The sequence below is a fragment of the Tachysurus vachellii genome, chromosome 11 (genome assembly GCF_030014155.1).
Source record: "Tachysurus vachellii isolate PV-2020 chromosome 11, HZAU_Pvac_v1, whole genome shotgun sequence".
In the NCBI taxonomy this organism is placed as follows: Eukaryota; Metazoa; Chordata; class Actinopteri; order Siluriformes; family Bagridae; genus Tachysurus; species Tachysurus vachellii.
The window spans coordinates 3,675,001-3,696,101 of record NC_083470.1 but is presented as its reverse complement, the minus strand read 5'-3'; the positions used below and the strand labels follow the sequence as shown (position 1 = coordinate 3,696,101).

Below are 21,101 nucleotides of genomic sequence, written 5' to 3'. Positions count from 1 at the left end.
CCTGAAGTAGACTTAGGTTTGGGCACCGGGCAATGCCTAGAGGAAAAAAAAGCGAAGGACGACCTGGAGGTTATAATGCCCCTGTAACTTGGGTATGAAGTTCTTCACACTTTAAGAAAGCACACACATGACTCCTAAAGCAGTGGACTGGGGGGTGAAGCTCCATAAACATACGCACCGAACTAACGAACCCAAACAGACAAAAAAAGGCACTGGATATGGAGACCTGATTATCTAAAACATCTAAAATGTTTAACACAATGAATGGAAATGTTTTGCGTGCAATACTGTAAATAATGGCAGAAAGAGAAAGCAAATGTAAACACACATAGAGTTGCGTCATTTATAATACACATAAATACAAGCTAAATTCAGGAGGCAGGTTCATGACAGAACGAGCATAAACAAAACAGGAAGTTTTGGAAACAAGGAAGTAAAAAGGAAACCTTTGTGACGAGAGCTATATATAAAATGATGTACACCTGCCATGCATTAGTCACTTTAGTACTAGGTTAGCACTGTGATATTTAGTCAGACACAGTGTAGTATTAATAACTGGATGATGTATATTTGTGTTTGATTTGAGATATAATAATTGGACAGATGGACAGATATTAGAAAGTTAAATGTACGATTGTATGGTAACATTCTGGTGATTTACCGGTCTGATACATCTGCAATACTCATGAAATGCTGGATCACTACGGCACAGTTTCTTTTTCTTTTATTTATGCTGTGAATGCATGTGGTTTTGACTGACAAGACAGATCAAGAACTTGTGGACACAGTTCACACTTTATAGCCTTTAGATTAGCATCTGTATTTAGTATTAGTGTTTACAAATAATCGTCTATTAAACTAAATATTCGTTTAAACATCCGAACGAACGAACGAACGAACGAACGAACAGTTATGCTTAGAATACATTAAAACTTTTCTTGCGAAACTCCCTCAAACTGTCGATTTAATCACGTTCATACCACAAGAACCACGGATATTTGGGACAAGGGGATATTTTTAAACGATGCCGAAACAGACGCAAGGGAAAAATACATGTTTTATTAAACAAAGATCCTGATTCAGGCTGAAACATACAAAGTGAGGCAGGAAGTGGGCCACGCTTCACTCTCTCATGAGGTCCTGAGGTTTCTGCGCCGGTCTGTTTGGGCCGTGACCTCTGAGAGAGCTGGCAGATCGGTCCGAAAAGGAAGAGATCATGACTCACTCAGCACAGTTCTCACAGCACGGTAACATCAGACGCACAGTTCCGGAAAGAACCAGTACCACAAAGAACAGGGTGTGATGCAGTTGGAAATTTATTTGCCTATTGTCTGAAAGCAGAATCCAAAACACTGCTCCAACACTCGTTTAAAAAAAAAAGACAATGTGCAGTGTATTAATATTCTAACCTTTTTATCCAAGCTCTTGTGATCATGCCCAGAGTAAATGCATATTGGGATAGGCATCCACTGGTCATAGGTTTGTGTTTTTAACACACATGGGGTCCCGGTTTGGGCCGGAGATGGGCAGGAAAGCTATGTTTGTTGTAGAAATGTGCCAAACAGGAAGTGAAGGAAGTGACTGAGATGACAGTGTTGGGGTGAGAGGATAAGACCCTGAGCTCCACCCAGTGCTGAGCTTCAAAGCACCACCGTCGCTCTGGGTCTATTCAGACAGGAAACAGCTTTACCAACACAACGCCAATCACAACTTCTACAGCTAAGCGTAGTAAATCAGGAGGTTGCCAGTCCATGTCAGTCAAAAAAAAAACAGCACTGCATCTCTATACTATATCTGCTGCAAATTAATTAGAAAATTGATTATAAGAAAAACCAAACGCTCATTACATTGAGTGTAGAAAATCAGTTTACACAGAGATTATGTACATCACACGCCTGGTGCACTGTCATCGTTACGGGGCTTCAGATAACTGATAGAGTGGATACGAAGTCATTTGGTATTCAACAGCATAGGAAAGGAGTTAATGTGGGTTTATATCTGCATTCAGGATTTACAATCATGCTAATTATCAGGAGCAAGACAATGTTGGTGTGAGAAAATATACAATGACACAACAAATAAAAGTCATTTTAAAAAGTTTGTTTCCCTTTATGTACTGGATCAATCAGGACAAGCAAGTGTAGGGACAGGAGCCTAATAAGTCCTTATTAAAATATCTGACTAGACAAAAATTTTATTTCATCCAATTGGACCTGGTCGTGGGGCACGGTGGCTTAGTGGTTAGCACGTTCGCCTCACACCTCCAGGGTTGGGTGTTCGATTCCCGCCTCCGCCTTGTGTGTGTGGAGTTTGCATGTTCTCCCCGTGCCTCGGGGGTTTCCTCCGGGTACTCCGGTTTCCTCCCCCGGTCCAAAGACATGCATGGTAGGTTGATTGGCATCTCTGGAAAATTGTCCGTAGTGTGTGATTGCGTGAGTGAATGAGAGTGTGTGTGTGTGTGCCCTGCGATGGGTTGGCACTCCGTCCAGGGTGTATCCTGCCTTGATGCCCGATGACGCCTGAGATAGACACAGGCTCCCCGTGACCCGAGGTAGTTCGGATAAGCGGTAGAAAATGAATGAATGAATGAATGAATGGACCTGGTCGTAATGACCCAGGTGTCATACCTGGGTCATTACGACCAGGTCCAATTGGATGAAATAAATTTTTTGTCTGGTCAGATATTTTAATAAGGACTTATTTGTAGTTGGTGTGTCTAAATGTTGTCCACATTGTGGTGTACCCTTAAAGCTGATTCAGCCACCAACTGATTATTAAACCCAAGCGGAATCAGGTGCGAAAACAGTTCATGAAAACCCTCAGACTATAGTTTAGGATACTGGCTTCTTTACACAAGTAATAAACTACAGCTTTACTGTGTTTTACTGAACACATCAGGACAGAGTAAAGGGTACAGACCCGACAAAAACTCATCACCGGTGCACATTTTCCATGTCTGAGGGACGCCACTGCTGCAGACTGCATTCTTTTGAGAACCTCAGACCCGCTTAACACGAGCAGGTATTTTCTTTTCTTTCAATATTATTAGTAGCTAAAATGTAAGTGCAGGAAGGGAAGGGAAATAAAACTAGACTTCATCTAATCAACACGATGCCACATTATAACTGTGTAAATATATATTATATCAATATTATGTTTTATAAAGGAATCCGTGCCGTGGTTAATAAAGCTTTTATTAGTGTGTGTCCACCTTAACGCTTGTCTACACACACCTTTAATAACAGGAGCGGGTTGAATATTTTGTCTCCTGCTTTAACTTCGGCCTACAGCGAGGTTAACGGTAAGACACACAAAAGAATAATAATAACAAAGGTTTATTTGAGGCCAGTCCAGTCCACACAGCAGTCCAGTCTGTGAAGGTCCACACACAGGTCTCTAGCCAACACTAACACACTGTGATGTCTGGAGATTTCAAAGGAAACCACAACCTGTGGATTTTTGCAGCTTGGATCAAAATAATCACACGAATGCAAACAGCTGCCCCAAACACCCTCAAGCCCCTAATACACCCCTCTTCTCTTTCTCTCCTCTTTGTTTCTCCTCTCTTCTCTTTCTCTCCTCTCCGTTTCTCCTCTCCTCTCTTTCTCTCCTCTCAATTTCTCCTCTCTTCTCTATCTCTCTTCTTTGTTTCTCCTCTCTTCTCTTTCTTTCCTCTCCGTTTCTCCTCTCTTCTATTTCTCTCCTCTCCATTTCTTTATCTCCTCTTACTCTCCTCTCAGTTTCTCCTCTCTTCTCTTTCTCTCCTCTCAGTTTCTCCTCTCTTCTCTTTCTCTCCTCTCTTCTCCGTTTCTCCTCTCTTCTATTTCTCTCCTCTCCGTTTCTCTTTCTCTCCTCTTACTCTCCTCTCAGTTTCTCCTCTCTTCTCTTACTCTCCTCTCAGTTTCTCCTCTCTTCTCTTACTCTCCTCTCAGTTTCTCCTCTCTTCTCTTTCTCTCCGCTTTGTTTCTCCTCTTTGTTTCTCTTCTCTCCTCTTTCTCTCCTCTCAGTTTCTCTTCCACAATTCTATACACACTTAAGTATATTTACACAAATCACGCCTGGTGTTTGGAGCCCCAGAGCTACAAATCTTCCTCTATAGTAAATCTAATATGATTAAAATCTCTTTCTAGACTTTTTTCTCTCGTTCTAATGGCAGATATTTGTACCAATTTAAACAATTTATTTTTGTAGTAGATTCCTTATTTCTGCCAATAGAAACTGAAATTGAGTTAAGATTTATAATCTTATATTTATGTTTATAAACTTTATAACATGTTTATAATGTTTATAGTTTATATTATGTTTATTTTATAATAGGAAATACTTAATACATTTGACAAGATATTCTCACTTGCTAAGATAGAGAGAGAGAGAGAGAGAGAGAGAAATTGAGAGAAAGAGAAATTGAGAGAGCGAGAAAGTGAGAGAGAGAGAGAGAGAGAGAAAGTGTGTGAGAGAGAGAAGTCGATTCAAAGACAATTCAAATGGACACATAGGACACTTCTGCCCCCTGCTGGCCTTTTGCTGTCAGAAGTAAAACCCAATGTGAAGCTGCTTATATATATATATATATATATATATATGTCTCTTTTAACAGAGATACGATGGTGTGGCTTCTATACAGAAGAATAAACCACGTCGGGGGACGAGGCCACAGACACACACACAGACAGTCACGCACTGACACACAGACACACACAGTCACACCTCAAGCCAGAGTTAAGAGGTCTCACTCACACACACGCACACACACACACACACACAAACGCAATGATATTTTAAAACTTTATTTATATATTTCCATACAAAGTAAAAAAAAAACCTACACATTGAACAGAACTGAAATGAATGATTTTTTGTTGTCACTGGAGTTGTGAAGATACAGAAATACAAAGTTGACACACAAGGAGCACAACCTCAGAGACGCTCGGCACAGTTCAGACGTTCCCTTTCTCCCAGATGCACATAGTGAAAACAAGGAGCTTTTTCTTCTGGTTTATTCATTACTCATCAGTCCAATAATATTTGTAATATTTCCTGTACATCTGACTGGAGAAATAAAACGTACGCATGGCTGTTTATTGGCCGAATTTGTTTCTCACGTAACATAAATTGCACATTATTTCAAGTATTACAAAAATAGATGAAGGTAACTTATTGCTGTTTCTAAAAAGGAAAAAAAAAGAACGAGGAAAACGTCTACAGAAATGCCATGTTTGTGGTTTTTTTTTGTAGCAAAAATATAGTAAATATGAGGACAGTCATTTCCCTGTGGAGTGAATACGAGTGGTTTGAATAGCTCGGGATTTGCTACGTTATATATTATATATTACGCAAGACGTGCGTCTGTAGTCATGACGCAAGCATGCATTTCTGTACAGCGCTGACGAGAAAGCTCTTTACGCAGACGCTCTCCGTCCACACGGCGCGACTTCTCACGCGCCGCGAGCCGCAGACGTTTGCATAGACTTCGGATTTATGCATACGTGATCGTTTTCGCTTCGTCTGAAACGTTCCTGTTGTTCGCCCACGTCGACGTTTTGTTTGTTTGTTTGTTTATTTATTTATTTTTCATTTTTAAAGAGGAAGGCATTTGTGACGTTGACATTTTCCCGTTGAGGAAATAAAACAGTCTGTTTAACCAGCACAACAATAAATCCGTCCATTATTCTGTGGTCCTAATTACTATTCAACACACGATTTAAAAACTAGACCGGAGTAAATATCTGAAAATAGACAACTTTTCATGTCACATTCAAGCCGTTTACGATCGCAATCCAGTGGAAAAGCTACTGCACTTATTTGTTAGGATATGGCGAAGTTTTCGAGAGATTTTTTGCGTACATTGCTATACGTTAAACAATTAGCACACACGAAGCGTTAATAACACGTCAAGTCCGACAGAAATCCACCCCGGACTTAACTTGCATATTTTTTTCTTTTAGTTTAAACTTCATTAATTGACATCTCTACCTGAACAGAGCGATGCAGCGGCACTTTAATCGTTCGGTCTGTCCAGCTCTCTCACCATCTTCTCGCTCTTTAGCGCCGACACATCGTTTTCATTTTTAATTCTAACAGTTTGTGACAGGAGTAACGTGAATACGATGCTGACCAACAAATTAGCACCAGAGTCACTCAATTACGTTAAAAAAAACAAACAAAAAAAACAACAACATGTTTTTAAGAGTTTAAAACTTCCACCAAACCTCAAGAGTAAAGTCAAACTTCAAATCTTCTAAAAGCTTTCTGTGCTCTCTGACACTCACACCGAGAACAAAGCAGAGCGTTTCCTCTAATTAGCAGTTCCAAAGGCAGTTTGGAGTTCTGGAAGAGCTACAGAAACTGAGTGAAGTTTGGCAACAACAAAATAAAATAATAATAATAAAAGAAAAGTCGTCCTGAAGCCTGAATCGTATTTCACTCACGTCGGCAATCGGTCTGTGGTGAAGATCGGCTCACCGACACCACGTGCTAATTCGTTCCGAAACGTCAGCTAAACTCCGAACTGCCGATTTAGCAAAACGTTCATCATCTGATCATCGAGTGAAGTAATGACGATAATGAGGAAGACGGACAAAGGGAAAAAAAATAATAAAACAAACAAAAAAAAAAAATCAACGCTGATTTTTTTTTTAAGAAAATGTTTCACAGCAGATTTGACAGTTCAGTCTAATGCTATTAATTTTGTGTTGATGTGGGAAACGAGATGAGAGTCAACGCGTAATTAAAGTGCATCTATTAAAGAAAAATGTAAAAAAAAGAAAAAAAAAAAAAAAGAAAGAAAGAGTAATGTGTAAAAAGAGATTAAAATGATAGGATGTTAGAACAACAAATAATAAAACACAAAGCTGTACATATGTGTAAATACGTCAAACTGCCCTCTTCTCTGCTGGAATGTCATTTTTACTTCATCATAATTAGGCCAATAATGAAGACTTTATCTTGACCTGATTGATCTAAAACAATGATTTCATCCTGGATAAAAGAAACTGGCAGAGCAGAATTGGGTCAGTCGAGCGTTGGAGCAGTGATTTGGGTCATTTTAATATGTAGACACGATCTCGTTGTTTTTAGCCGCTCGTTTTCCTGAGGGAGGTTTAAACGCGAGCCCTTTCGGAAAAAAAAAAAAAAAAACGTGTTCACGCACCGACGTGGCGACATAACACAAAAAACTACGTTTAAAAGACGTATTTTCTGGACTAACGGCCTTTATGTGTTAGTTTCTACATCATACAGTGTTGCTTAAACGCTTTACTTAAACGACTCTTTGCTCTTCGGTTCACTACAGCGAGCAGGTCGACATTTTATATAAGATTACATCTCTGCTCTAAAATCTTCCTGACGACATAAAGCTTCCACCGTATCCAATGTTAGAGATTTAAGCACTTATGTACGTCGCTCTGGATAAGGGCGTCTGCCAAATGCTGTAAATGTAAATGTAAATGTAAATGTAAATGTATCCCTACAACCGACTTATTCTGAACGAATCGTTACTAAAATCTCTATACAAGAAGCACTGAATATATTTTATATAATCGGTCCAGAAAATCTGAGACTTTTAAAGTCATCGGCTCTTTGGATGCACGTCGTGACGCACAGGCTGCATAATGGGCTCGTAAGAATTGAGTTTGTTTTCTAAAACAGATGGGGGAAGGAGGATGGGTGTGAAGCTGTTTTAAAAATAATAATAATAATAATAATAATAATAATAATAATAATAATAATAATAATAAAAACGTAATAATAAATCATGTAAGTGTTTGGTTGGTCGGTCGGTCAGTGAGCACAGATGTACAAAATAAAACTCCTGCTTCTAACACAGAACAATAAAGAGACATAAAATCTTGTCAGCTGCTTAGAATCCTTTTAAAATCTACACAGGTTTGCTAGCGTCACCGCCGTCGTCTTCTTCGCCACTAAACTCCGCTCCTACGATCCTTTGTAAACTCCGGTACCCCTAAACCGCCGAGGTAAAACTTGTCAGGTGCGTCTCTTCGTCAGCGCAGGAGTCAAGAGCCATGCTGCATGGTGATCTTTTTTTGTTTTATTTTTATATATATATTTTTTAACAGTACTACGATTACGATGACGGGTCGACCTCGATTGGCCAGTTTTGTGTGCACAAACGCACAAGCAGGGATGGAGACGTTAGGCCTTAGCTCAGTGTTAAATCCATCACAAATCCTCCTCCATGCTGAAGCTGCTCCTGCGGCTGCTGGTCTTGGACGCTCCCGGCGAGACGGAGGACAGCAGGGGGTCGGCGCCGCCGTCGTCCATCAGAATATCGCTCAGGCCCATATCTCCTGCCATCAGACCGGAGCTGAACACGGAGGAGGCGTGGTCATCCAGCTCGCCGAACGACAGAGTTCCCAGGTCCAGTGGGATGGTCATGGCTCCGCCCACTGGAGAGGCAGAAGGAGGAGGGGAGAGTAAGGAGGAGACGTGGGTGTGGTTTAATGTGGGGCCGCCCAGAGTGAGAAGTGTTTTGGAGACCGGCTCAGCGCTGGACTGCACTGACGTGAGCTGCTGCTGCTGCTGATGTTGCTGCTGGTTGATGATGGAGTCTGTATGGTGAGAGGGAGCGAGGCCGTGGAGACGAGCCTGCATCTCCAACTCCTGATCCAAAATATACACAGGAGAAAAAAACATAACACATTAATAAAACACACACCCTGAACACACAAGCTGTACGACTGGAGAGAGAGAGAGAGAGAGAAAGAGAGAGGAGAGAGAGAGAGAGAGAGAGAGAGAGAGAGAGAGAGAGAGAGAGAGAGGGGTTTACTACACACACACACACACGCACACACACACAGATACACACAGACACCACAAGCTGCACAACTGAGAGAGAGAGAGAGAGGTTTATTACACACACTTGCACACACAGACACACACACACCACAAGCTGCATGACTGGAGAGAGAGAGAGGTTTACTACACACACAGACAGACGTGCACACACACAGACAGACGTGCACACACACAGACAGACGTGCACACAGACAGACGTGCACACACACAGACAGACGTACAGACACACAGACAGACGTACAGACACACACACAGACACACACACACAGACCACAAGCTGCATGACTGGTGAGAGAGAGAGAGAGAGAGAGGTTTACTACACACACAGATGTGCACACACAGACATGCACACACACAGACACACAGACAGACACAGACACACACAGACAGACACAGACACACACAGACAGACACAGACACACACAGACAGACACAGACACACACACAGACAGACACAGACAGACACAGACAGACACACACAGACAGACACAGACACACACAGACACACACAGACAGACACACACAGACAGACACAGACACACACAGACAGACACAGACAAACACACAGACAGACACAGACAAACACACAGACACAGACAGACACAGACACCACAAGCTACATGACGGGAGAGAAAGAGAGAGAGATAGAGAGAGAGAGAGAGAGAGAGAGAGAGATTTACTACACACACACACACCCTGAACACACAACCTGCACAACTGGAGAGGGCAAGAGTTAAACCACACATACATACACACACACACACAGAGCTATTTATTCTTTTCTTTGTTCGCTTTCCCACATTTTTTCCTTTCAATTCCTTAATTCTATCCAGCTTTTCCCTATTTTTTTTCCCCCTTTCACATCTCCCTTTCTTTAACTCGTTCATTTTTACTTTCTTTCTTTCTTTCTTTTTCTCTCTCTGTCGCTTCTTTCCTTTACTCCTTTACTCCCTGTACTATTTATTTTCCCCTTGTTGAAGGAGCTCGTACCTGTATACGGAGCAGCAGCGTGCGGTTGGCGTGCTCCAGCTTCTTCTGCCTCTGCTCCATCTCTTTAGCTCTCTGCTGCTCCTTCTGGAGCTTACGGATGTAATCCACAGACGCCTTCAGGATGGTGCCTTTGTTCCAGCGCATCTCGCTGCATAAAGGAGGGACACAGAGACGTAATTACACACCCAGACCGGGGATTAGAGCTCACTAAGTACAGTTCATAATCTACAAAGACAAGCGTCGTAAACACACTCATGCCGGTAGGAGCCAAGTGGGATTGATACTGACGGGTCACTGGATTTGGGCACCAGCTCTCCCAGTTCCTTAATGCGGTCATTGATGTTGAATCTCCGCCTCCTCTCGACTGTAAAGGAAGAAACGTGCTCAGTAACACGATAGTAACGTTATTAATAACAAATACAACACTTTCATTTGTTATGATCCTGACATTAACCTAATCCTGATTCTGAAACTCTTCAGGATGACGTCGCTGCTGATTTACGCTGGAAACAAACCAGACTTTCATTAGCGCTCGTTAGACCCAGATGATTATCTGGTGACGACGAGGTCAGTGTTCAGGAGAAGGAGGAACTGAAAGTTCATGGAGATTCAGGAACTACAAGCAAAGCTTTTTGTAGAAGAGCAGAAGAAACTCACTGAGGTTGTGGTTGTCTTTTTTCTGCCGTTCCTTGATGAGAGCTTTAGCCTCGGCATCTGAAATCATTCAGAACATCATGGATTAAGATTATCTTAAACATCTCGGACTCCAGTTTTTCCCTTTCTATTTCTTCCTCTCTCTTTCTTTCTCCTTTTTTTTCTTTCTATCCTTTTTCTACCTTTGCAATAACTTCTTTCCACGTCTTTCTTTCCTTCACCTTCTTTCCCTTTCCTTCCCTCCTTCCTTTTCTTTCTTTCTTTTCACTTCTTTCCTTCTACTTCTTTCTTTCTTTCTTTCTTTCCATTTCTCCCTCTTTCTTTCTTTCTTTCTTTCTATTTTTCCCCTCTCTTTCTTTCTTTCTTTCCATTTCTCCCTCTCTTTCTTTCTTTCCATTTCTCCCTCTCTTTCTTTCTTTCTTTTTATTTTCCCTCTCTTTCTTTCCATTTCTCCCTCTTTTTTTCTTTCTTTCTTTCTCTTTCTTTCTTTCTTTCTTTCTCTTTCTTTCTATTTTTCTCCCTCTCTTTCTTTCTTTCCATTTCTCCCTCTCTTTCTTTCTTTCCATTTCTCCCTCTCTTTCTTTCTTTCCATTTCTCCCTCTCTTTCTTTCTTTCCATTTCTCCCTCTCTTTCTTTCTTTCCATTTCTCCCTCTCTCTTTCTTTCCATTTCTCCCTCTCTTTCTCCCTCTCTTTCTTTCTTTCTATTCTTTCTTTCTATTCTTTCTGCACTCTTTCTTTACTCTGCTTCTTCCTTCCCTCTTTATGTATTTCTGGAGTCACACTCAGACTGGTGATTTATATATAAATGACAACATACAGAATAAGATTTTCTCACATGCTCCAGAATCCTCAGCTCCTGAAAAATAACAGGTAGATTTCTAAACCTGGGTCTGATCACACAAATGAACTTATTGTCCCTGTCTGACACTGGGGCAGGTTTTCAGTGACACTCGTTAAAGCTGCAGTCTGTGAAGCGCTGGCTGTCAGTGGGAGTTGGTGTATAATGGGGGCAGATTGTCTCAACTTTCCTCAGACGGCAAAAGGAAGCGAGTGTCGTTTTTAATGACAGAAATCTGTTCATCGCTACAACAATTAAAATACTTCACACACACATTGCTGTTACAACAAACATCTGGACCCACTAGAACATGTTCCTAATCTGCCATAATATTACTTTATAGTGGATTATTAACAAAGCTGCCTCAGTCACAGCGAGCACTAAGACTAACGAACATGAATGTACAGAAAAAAAGAAAAACATGCAGGAACAAGGAACAGGTTAAAGTACCTGTCAGCTCTGTCTTGACGTTCTGCAGGTTTGCGGGACAGGAGTTGCTGACGGTAATGGTGGGCGTGGTCATCCCGGCACTGCTGTACACATCCAGGAGATTTCCTGAGACTGGCAGCTGCAAACCACCAATAACAGCGTGTTAAATCAGGCCCCGCCCTCTCACCGCTTTATCTCTATCTAAACACTTCAACAGCACGTTGTGGTGTGCCATGTGCACTCGGGACAACAGGAAACAGATCAGATATCTCCAAACTGCCTTTTCACCCGTCCCAAACGTGAGACGGCCATAAGCAAGGATCGTTTGTTGCGAGACGTAAAAAAAATTTTTAAAAGATAAAAATCATAAACCTGCACGAGCCAGGACTCCGCACGAGCCAGGACGCTTCTCCATTCCGGTCATACCGGTCTTATGACGGCGTCTTTACCTGCGGCTCGAAAAGCCGACAGCGTCAGCCAGACATAAGTGGCACTGAGGAACACGCACCTGTGATTAGTCACGTCTCGTACTGCTGCGAAAGAACAACGCTTCACTTGGAAGCAGGAACAAACATCAAGCTCATGTCTGCTTCTGTGCTGACAGGGACACAGGTTTACCCTTTTACACCCGGCTCGCTCGATCCGGATATCGCTTCCATCATGCAGACGCTGTCTGCTCCATTAGACACAATAATGCATCTGCTGCACGGCATGCGATAACTGTATAAATCCACCCAATGCTGGGCGAGCTTGGACAATAACAACGCTCCAAGGCCATCGTGTTCCCACATTTTAAGCAACAGTGCTGCTATACAAAGCGCTACACAAAATAAATCTAATAGTTAATTCAATAACAGCTGTAATAGTATTTCTGGCATCTTTAGTTTTGACAGCTCCAGTCATAACTAACAGAGTGCACACGTTAAATGTTAAAGAATCGATAAACTGCAGCGACGATGACGACAAATCGCTTGAAGATTAAAGCCTCAGTGTGAAAGTTTCCTATACAAAAAAAAAAGCCAGCAAAAAATAACTAAATAAAAAAATCTATTTTATTTTAGTTTCCCAACAGAACTTCCTCTTTCTCCTCAATGTCTGTGCTTCTACTATCCGATCGTGGCCATGTGCTCGCTCGGACGTTAACCGTATGGGACTACGTCTTAGTCCAGAAACGGCTTCCTATGTCGTATTCGCACATCTAATAATTAACACGGATATTTATTTCCAAGCTAGCTGATGACTTCGTACAACAACAACGACGACAAAAAAAAAAAGTCCTACCTTTTACCAGCGACATCATCAAAACTACGTCCTTCTGAACCTCACATCATAATTCCCCAAAAGCAAGAGTGTAAAAAAAAAATGTACTGGGTTTACCTCAGTCTTAAGCCTTTTCTTTTCATTCTCCGGCACTAAAACCAGAATCCTCATCTTCTCCTAACTCTCTGGCAGCATGCACTTGTTCCTCTTTCTGTCGCAGCTTTTTTTTTTTTTTTTTTTTTTTTTTTTTAAAAAGGGAACGTTGAGAATGGGGAAATATCTCTCAGATAAAAAAAAACAAACCTTTCACTGTTGCCTATCAGCTTTAACACACACACACACAATCCTTTGCCTCGGCGTGTGTGTGTGTGTGTGTGTGTGTGTGTGTGTCTGTGTTCCCCACCCAGCACCACCCTTTGTTAGCCATGTGTCAGAAGTGTATGTTGGTTTCCAGAGAACTACTGGATTCCAGGAGCTCCTGTACAAATTCAACCGCACTGATTCAAGAAATTAGTGGCATGCCAAGACCTGAGCAAGACCGTAGCAACAACCTTCGAGTGGTTACGACTGTAAAATTGCTGCAACAACACTTCCTGGATGCCAACTTGAATTAAGTTGATCGGTGCGTACAGGGAAGGTCATGCAGTCACCAGCGTTTATGAGAAATGTTCTAAGTACATCAGAGGTTTTCAGACACATCGGATTTCACGTCTGATGCAACGTTAATGTTTCTCAAAACGGAAGAACCCAATGGAACAGAAATGTCCTTTTGGTCAAATTGTACGCAAAGAAAAAAAAAAAAAAAAAACAAGAAATGGGGGGGAAATTTTTTATATTTTGACATTTCCACTAATATGATGTCCTTAGAATCATCAAACTATCATATTAGTTGTCTATAGCTCACGCCTCCCAACCTGCAATACTTTTATTTAGCCCGAGAATCCGAGACAGGGCTCTTCGACCACGACTAGACCGTCACCTTTAAATACTTGACACACAAAATCTTTAGATAGAAAATGCGAACTGAAAAAGGAAACGGCGTTATGTTCTACGCGGTCGAACACAATATGATGACACATTAAGATAAGAGACTTAAAAAAAAAAAACACTGACTGCATATAAATCCAAAGATGGTTAGCGTTCAAATAATTGAACAAAAAGTCTAGTACAGAGTCACTGAACACTTTATTAGGAAAACCTCCATGAAACTGATGCTCAGCTATGCAACTGTCTAAATCAGCCGACCGTGTGGCAGCAGTGCAACGTATAAAACGCAGCAGATACGGACCAGCGACTTACTTTCAAATCGAATGTCAGAACGAGGAAAAAAACAAACGTGTGACCGCGAGCATGGTTGTTTGTGCCAGATCTCCTGAGATTTTCACACAAAAAACGATCTCTAATGATGCAATACAGTAAACACGTCCAGCGAGCGTTGGTTGTGTGAACGGAAACAACCGAACGGAGAACGGACACGCTGGTCTGAGCTGCGGGAAAGGATCGAGTAACTCAGACTGGATCCTTTGATCGATCAATTGTAGTGAAGAGAAAAACATCTCAGAACTCTAACTCTAACCTTCCTTGTATCGACAATCCAGGTTGGTGGAGGTGGTGTGATGGTGTGGGGATGGTGTGTGATGGTATCATTGGGCCTGTTCACAGTTTGAACGCATCTTCTGTTCCTGGTTGTGTTCATCCTGTCACGACTATCCGTTTAAACATCTTCTAACGGCTAAGTCCAGTATGAGAACACATTTACATTTACGGCATTTAGCAGACACCCTTATCCAGAGTGACTTACAACTGAGCAACTGTGGGTTAAGGGCCTTGCTCAGGGGCTCAGCAGTGGCAGCTTGGTAGACCTGGGGTTCAAACCCATGACCTTCCGATCAGTAGCCCAACACCTTAACCACTGAGCTACCACATAACACGTCTGGTCACGAAACAAAGACCTTCTCGTATCGGTTTAACGAACATGACGATGAGTTTTAGTGTTCTTCATTGGCTTCCCGGCTTCTGGATCCAAAACCGGTAGAAATTCTTCGAGCTGTTGTAGAACAGGATGATTTGTGGCATGAAAGTGTACCTGAAAAATCTGCAAGCTGGAACTGCATGCTGAACTCCAGTATGCTCCTCTACCTTAGTTACAGCTATCGGTTCTGGGAGATTACGCCATTTAATCTGTCGTTAAGCGGACGGTCGCAAACGAGGAGAAGAAAAGAACAGGATCAAGGCTAGTTTGTGTTGCAGCCATTTAAATCATTAGCCTTGTTTCTAAGTTTATGTGTTCTAACAAACAGAGTTGTGGGAACACAACTAGAACAGGAAGTGCAGTCTGTTTTCCTTTCTATGTCAAAAGCACAAATTCACAAGCTTTTTTTTTCTTTTTTCTTTTTAATTAAAGAACCCTCTGTTCGTTCTGTGTGCTCCGATTAATTAATTAGCTTTAAAATAATAAAGGTGTCACCCACCAAGCTGGGACATACCGTGTTGGGCAGCTGCAGCCCGGTGTCGATCAGCGTCATGAACTCGTCGTTCAAACTGGACTCCAGGCTGATGATGTCATCGATTACGCCATCGATCTGCATGTTAATGAAGAACAGAACCGATAAGTTACTCAAGCAAGAGAAGGAAGGAAAAAAAAAAAAAAAAAAAAGAGAAGAAAAAATATACAATTGCTTCTTGACACTAATGATTCATAAGGCTTAAAGGTCTAAAATAAACACAGAATGCAGCAGTTTCATGGTGACACACCGGCCACACTGCCATGAGACATACAGCGGGTCATTTCGACCGACGGCTAAACCGCAGTCCTGCTGCCTAAAACAAGACTCGAACGTTAACCTCGGCCAGCGTGAGCTTCATAACGCGTCTCCGCAGCGGCCTGGCTGAAGCCGTTTATTAAGGACGGCGGCAGAAGAAGGAGTCGCACATCCGTCGGAGCTTTAATAGCCAAACCCACAAAGTGTGCCAAGTGTGCGAGGGCCCATTGGGCTGCTAGTGTGATATTTACCAGCACAATGCGGTACTGAAGGGTGAGCGCACGAGAGGGGATGGCCGACTTCACAAGGACCTGACAAAGCATGCTATTGTATTTACAGAGGGAACTGAACACACTGCTAAAGGAACTAGATGTACTGCTGCTCCGTTATTAGAACAGCAGTGCATTAATTACTAAACAGCTCAGCTCAAAATTGGGCGTGTTTACAGATTTAACCGGCTCTGGTTTCGGCACGCAGACTATTAATATGAGGTGCTAAAGCGACTCGGCAAATCGACTCGCGTTCTGAGACGCAGGGCTGTTAGCAGGTTGTGAAATTTTCCTTTGTCAAGGTGTGTGCGCTTTTACTTTACAAGCTGCTGCAGATTCTGTAATAGGTCCAAATATCGCTATTTCACAACTAGTGGAAATTTCAACAGCAGCGCTTAATCGGTCGTTTTCCTTTAAATTACTACGGAGATAAAAAGGAACTATCCTCCTCTACACCAGCCTACAGAGGACTGAGAAATAATGTAAGCATTAAAGTGGAACTTTAGGATTAAGCCCCAACCCCTCGGCTGTTTTGAGCTTTCTAACATAGTGAGACGTTTCAGTTGAATCCACTGTGTGTGGGCCTGTGTGTGTGAGTCTGTGTGTGTGTGTATGTGTCTGTGTGAGTCTGTGTGTGTGTGTGTCTGTGTGTGTGAGTCTGTGTGTGTGCGGATGGGCCTGTGTGGGCCTGTGTGTGTGTGAGAGTCTGTGTGTGAGAGTCTGTGTGTGTGTGTCTGTGTGTGTGTGAGTCTGTGTGTGTGCGGATGGGCCTGTGTGTGGGGGTGTGTGGGCCTGTGTGTGTGTGAGAGTCTGTGTGTGGGTGTGGGTGTCTGTGTGTGTGTACGAGTCTGTGATTGTGGGTGAGTCTGTGATTGTGTGTGGGCCTGTGTGTGTGTGTGGGCCTGTGTGTGTGGGTGTGTCTGTGTGTGTGGGTGTGTCTGTGTGTGTGGGTGTGTCTGTGTGTGTGGGTGTGTCTGTGTGTGTGGGTGGGTGTATGAGTCTGTGTGTGTGAGAGTGTGTGTGTGTGTCTGTGTGTGTGCGTCTGTGTGGGCGGGCCTGTGTGTGTGTGTGTGTGTGGGCCTCTGTGTGTGTGTGGGAGTCTGTCTGTGTGTGTGTACGAGTCTGTGATTGTGGGTGAGTCTGTGATTGTGTGTGGGCCTGTGTGTGTGTGTGGGCCTGTGTGTGTGGGTGTGTCTGTGTGTGTGGGTGTGTCTGTGTGTGTGGGTGTGTCTGTGTGTGTGGGTGTGTCTGTGTGTGTGGGTGTGTCTGTGTGTGTGGGTGTGTCTGTGTGTGTGGGTGGGTGTATGAGTCTGTGTGTGTGAGAGTGTGTGTGTGTGTCTGTGTGTGTGCGTCTGTGTGGGCGGGCCTGTGTGTGTGTGTGTGTGTGGGCCTCTGTGTGTGTGTGGGAGTCTGTCTGTGTGTGTGTGTCTCTGTGTGTGTGTCTCTGAGTGTGTGTGAGTCTGTGTGTGTGGGCCTGTGTGTGTGTGGGAGTCTGTCTGTGTGTGTGTGTCTCTGTGTGTGTGTCTCTGAGTGTGTGTGAGTCTGTGTGTGTGTGTGTGTGTGTGAGTCTGTGTGTGTGTGTGTGTGAGTCTGTGTGTGTGTATCAATCTGACAGCACAGGGGTAATAGAATATTCTTCTCTATACATGTAGGAAGGCCGTGTATGCGGTCTGATTAATAGGATGATCTTACTTCTGAAACATAAATCTGGTTATAAACCTGCAATTTCTTTTAACAGGAAAAAAACCCCTAAATTAGTACAAACAACACTTTTACTTTTTACGTATCAGACGTCAGCTATGGAATTAAATTCCGTAATAGGATCATATCGAAATATTCCCCTCTAATCCTTCTTAGGAGTGGAGTAATCTCTGATTGACACACGGCTACGTGTGGCACGGCTGGGCAATAAGAGAAGTTTTGAGTTCCTGCTCTTTAATAGGTCATAAAAACACGGAGTAGCTCACAGTTTCCTCATTACGAGCCGAGACGTTACTCAGCAAAGACTAAAAAGCGCAACAGTTTGCGCTTAAAACCAGAACATCTGTATTCAGACCTCAGAATTAACTACATTAGCTGAAGACTATTAGTAAAACGAGTAAATCTATATATTAATTACAGAACACTCTGAACTAATTTAGAGTGTTGTCCCTGTACAGAAATGTTCATGGTTTGCATGAAGGAATAGATCGGAGGCAGAACTATAAGCGGATTTACAGCGATCGATACAACTATGTCTATTCAGGCAGAAATATATTATTAATATATTCATTGTTGACTTTCTGTTTATTTGTTCATTTTCTTTACAAATCTGGCAACCTCAGGTGCGAACTTCACACACACACACATACACACACACAGCTAAATTCATTTGTAAATGAATACTGACACATCGTCTGATTACGTCCTTCTGTAAATCAATCCAGACGTTAGATGTTAAACGTTATATGAAGGCTAAGGGGAGTCTGGATGGTGTATTATATCACTTCACTCTGGCGCCCTATTTTGTTTAAACCCATTAATGCCACGCGGATGCCAGACATTTCTTGGAAGATAAAACTGCTAAAGAACAGGTTTCAGGCCAAGATATGTGTGGCAGCTGCTAAGCCAAACGAAAACACGTACTGTTTAGCTAAACGGCGTGGAGGGAACCTCTAACCACAAACTGTGTGAAACTGACTACGGATCAGTTTTTGTTTTGTTATCTATTGACTTAGAGATTGTCCTGCTACTAAAAAAAAAAAAAAAAAAAAAAAAAACACACATTCTGGCCTAAATAATCACATTTAATTACATTTCCACTAACTGGTAGAAAGCGGATACTGACTTTACTGATGTGGATACTGACTAAGCAAAATATTTCAACATTCTGACAGCATCGGAGGTTTCACATCAGTTTTTTCATTTTATTTACCTTATTAACAAACCGTCGTTAGTCTTTAAGCATTAAAATGCATGTGCGTGCATGTACAGTATATAAGGAGATTTGTGTAAGCGATCTGAGCTTAATGTAGTTCAGAAATTACCTCCTCTTTATTGGAGCTGAGGCTCAGAACAGCCAGGGGGCTGCTGGGAGTGCTGCTGGCGGCCGGCGCCAGCTCGGGGGCGGAGCCTGACTGGGGCGATGGCGAAATGGCCAGCTGACTGGCCACTCTGTTGCCTAGAGTGTGGGAGAGGTATTGCTTCACCTGCTGCCTCTGAGCTTGCTGGATGTGATACTTAGTCGGGTTTTCCAAGTGAGTCTGAACCTGAGGAGGAGCAGAATGAACTTATTTTGTTAACTCCACAAACCCTAATGTAAAATATCCAACACAATGAGCTACACGTGAAAATCCCTTGTTTAAAGAGGCGGTTTGAAATGATTCAAACTGCAGTTTTGCGAATCACGGTTTTTCGAACACATGGTTGAAATTACAGCATTACTAATGCTATAGAAACGCTCTTAAAAATAACAAACCGCAGCTTTAAATCTCATCAGTTTTACTGCAGAGAACATCTGCCTAAGCACACCTACCTTCAGAATCTCCACAGGGACCTGCGTGGTCGTGGGGCGAGTGTTGGGCAAAGAGGAGGAGACGGAGATGGCGGGAGTCGAGTCCATGGGCCGAAGCTGAGCGCTGGACGCCTGCTGCTGGGCTTCTCTCCTCTCCTGGTCCTGCGCCTGCTGCCTCATCAGCTCCTGCCTCATCAACACCCGGGAGGACATGGCGGATGTGCTCAGGGTCACAGCAGGAGCGGCGGGAGCAACTGTGCCACTAAAGAAGGAGGTAAATATATGAATAAATGAAATAAAATAAAATAAAAAAGTCCCAGATGGCATTGCATTGCTACTACACAGATAATTTAAAAATGACATCATTTAGAAAGAAGTGAGTTCATCCTGTGATTTTTTAAGCTTGCCGGTGTGTCGTGCTCACTCTAGTTGAGATCTGATAGGTTCTGGGGGCGGAGCTTCGTGTCTCCGGTGGGGAACGGGGGGTGTTTTGATGGCACGTTTTGGACCTACACAATATCGGGCAGGTGGATGGAATGTTTTGGCTGTTCGGCCTTCATACAGGATATGCAATGAGATTTTTCACACCTGAATCTGAGCCTAAATTAAACTACACTAATATTCACTGGAAAAAAAGTACAGAAAAAAGGTTCAGAAAAAATTACTTAAAAAAAATGCACTTTACTACATTTTTGAGGTTTTCAGGGATTTCTGGATTTCTTAAATAAATTCATTTGCACTCAGGAATGTTTGATCCTACAAAACACACACACACACATACACACAGAGACACACACACAGAAACACACACACACAGACACACACACACACACAGACACACACACACACAGACACAGAGAGACACACACACAGAGACACACACACAGAGACACACACACAGAGACACACAGAGACACACAGAGACACACAGAGACACACACACACAGAGACACACAGACACACACACACGCGGACTCACAGATACACACAGACACACACACACACAGACACACACACAAAGAGACACACACACACAAAGAGACACACACACACAAAGAGACACACACACACAAAGAGACACACACACACAAAGAGACACACACACACAAAGAGACACACACACACACACAAAGAGACACACACACGCGGACTCACAGATACACTAGGACTGAGCGATATGGCTGAAAACTGTATCACGATATCAGTGTTGATATCGATAATTATTGATATTTTTTATGACCCATTTAAAATAAGAACCAGGAGAAAAATATATTACATTTAAACATTTTTATTTTAAACTTAACCTTCCTCTGATCGTAATCCCCTCAGTTATTAAGACAGAAATGTCAACAAGCAGGAAAACTCAAATAATTATAATGTAAACATAAGTCTAAAGTCACAATGAACACTTAACATTTATCTCTTAACATTTAAGGTGCAAAATGAAAGAAAGTGTAAGAAATGCTTAATAAAGTGTAATAAAATAGTGCAAAGTGTTAAATATAAACATAGAGAAACAGTCTTGCATAATGTGCAGACGACATTGGTGTGACTACGGTCAGACTTATAATATCCAAAAAACTGCCATACT

The 21,101-nt window shown here is 42.4% G+C and overlaps 1 protein-coding gene across 10 annotated transcripts in view; it reads right to left on the bottom strand.

Annotated features, from left to right (window-relative positions):
• Nucleotides 1–4,771: 4,771 nt before the first annotated feature.
• Nucleotides 4,772–21,101, bottom strand: part of tfe3a (transcription factor binding to IGHM enhancer 3a) — a 32,350-nt gene continuing 16,020 nt past the window's right edge. For 2 of the 10 annotated variants that reach the window (XM_060880882.1, XM_060880891.1), the window contains exons 3-11: nucleotides 19,532–19,772; nucleotides 19,044–19,265; nucleotides 15,458–15,568; nucleotides 11,748–11,865; nucleotides 11,277–11,315; nucleotides 10,462–10,518; nucleotides 10,057–10,168; nucleotides 9,805–9,952; nucleotides 4,772–8,619 (exon numbers count right to left, since the gene is read on the bottom strand). In XM_060880882.1, coding sequence (XP_060736865.1) covers nucleotides 8,179–8,619; nucleotides 9,805–9,952; nucleotides 10,057–10,168; nucleotides 10,462–10,518; nucleotides 11,277–11,315; nucleotides 11,748–11,865; nucleotides 15,458–15,568; nucleotides 19,044–19,265; nucleotides 19,532–19,772 — 1,489 coding nt within the window. In that variant the 3' untranslated portion in view covers nucleotides 4,772–8,178. The remainder of the gene's footprint in view (nucleotides 8,620–9,804; nucleotides 9,953–10,056; nucleotides 10,169–10,461; nucleotides 10,519–11,276; nucleotides 11,316–11,747; nucleotides 11,866–15,457; nucleotides 15,569–19,043; nucleotides 19,266–19,531; nucleotides 19,773–21,101) is intronic. The other 8 variants (XM_060880886.1, XM_060880884.1, XM_060880883.1 and 5 more) reach the window with 8 other exon arrangements.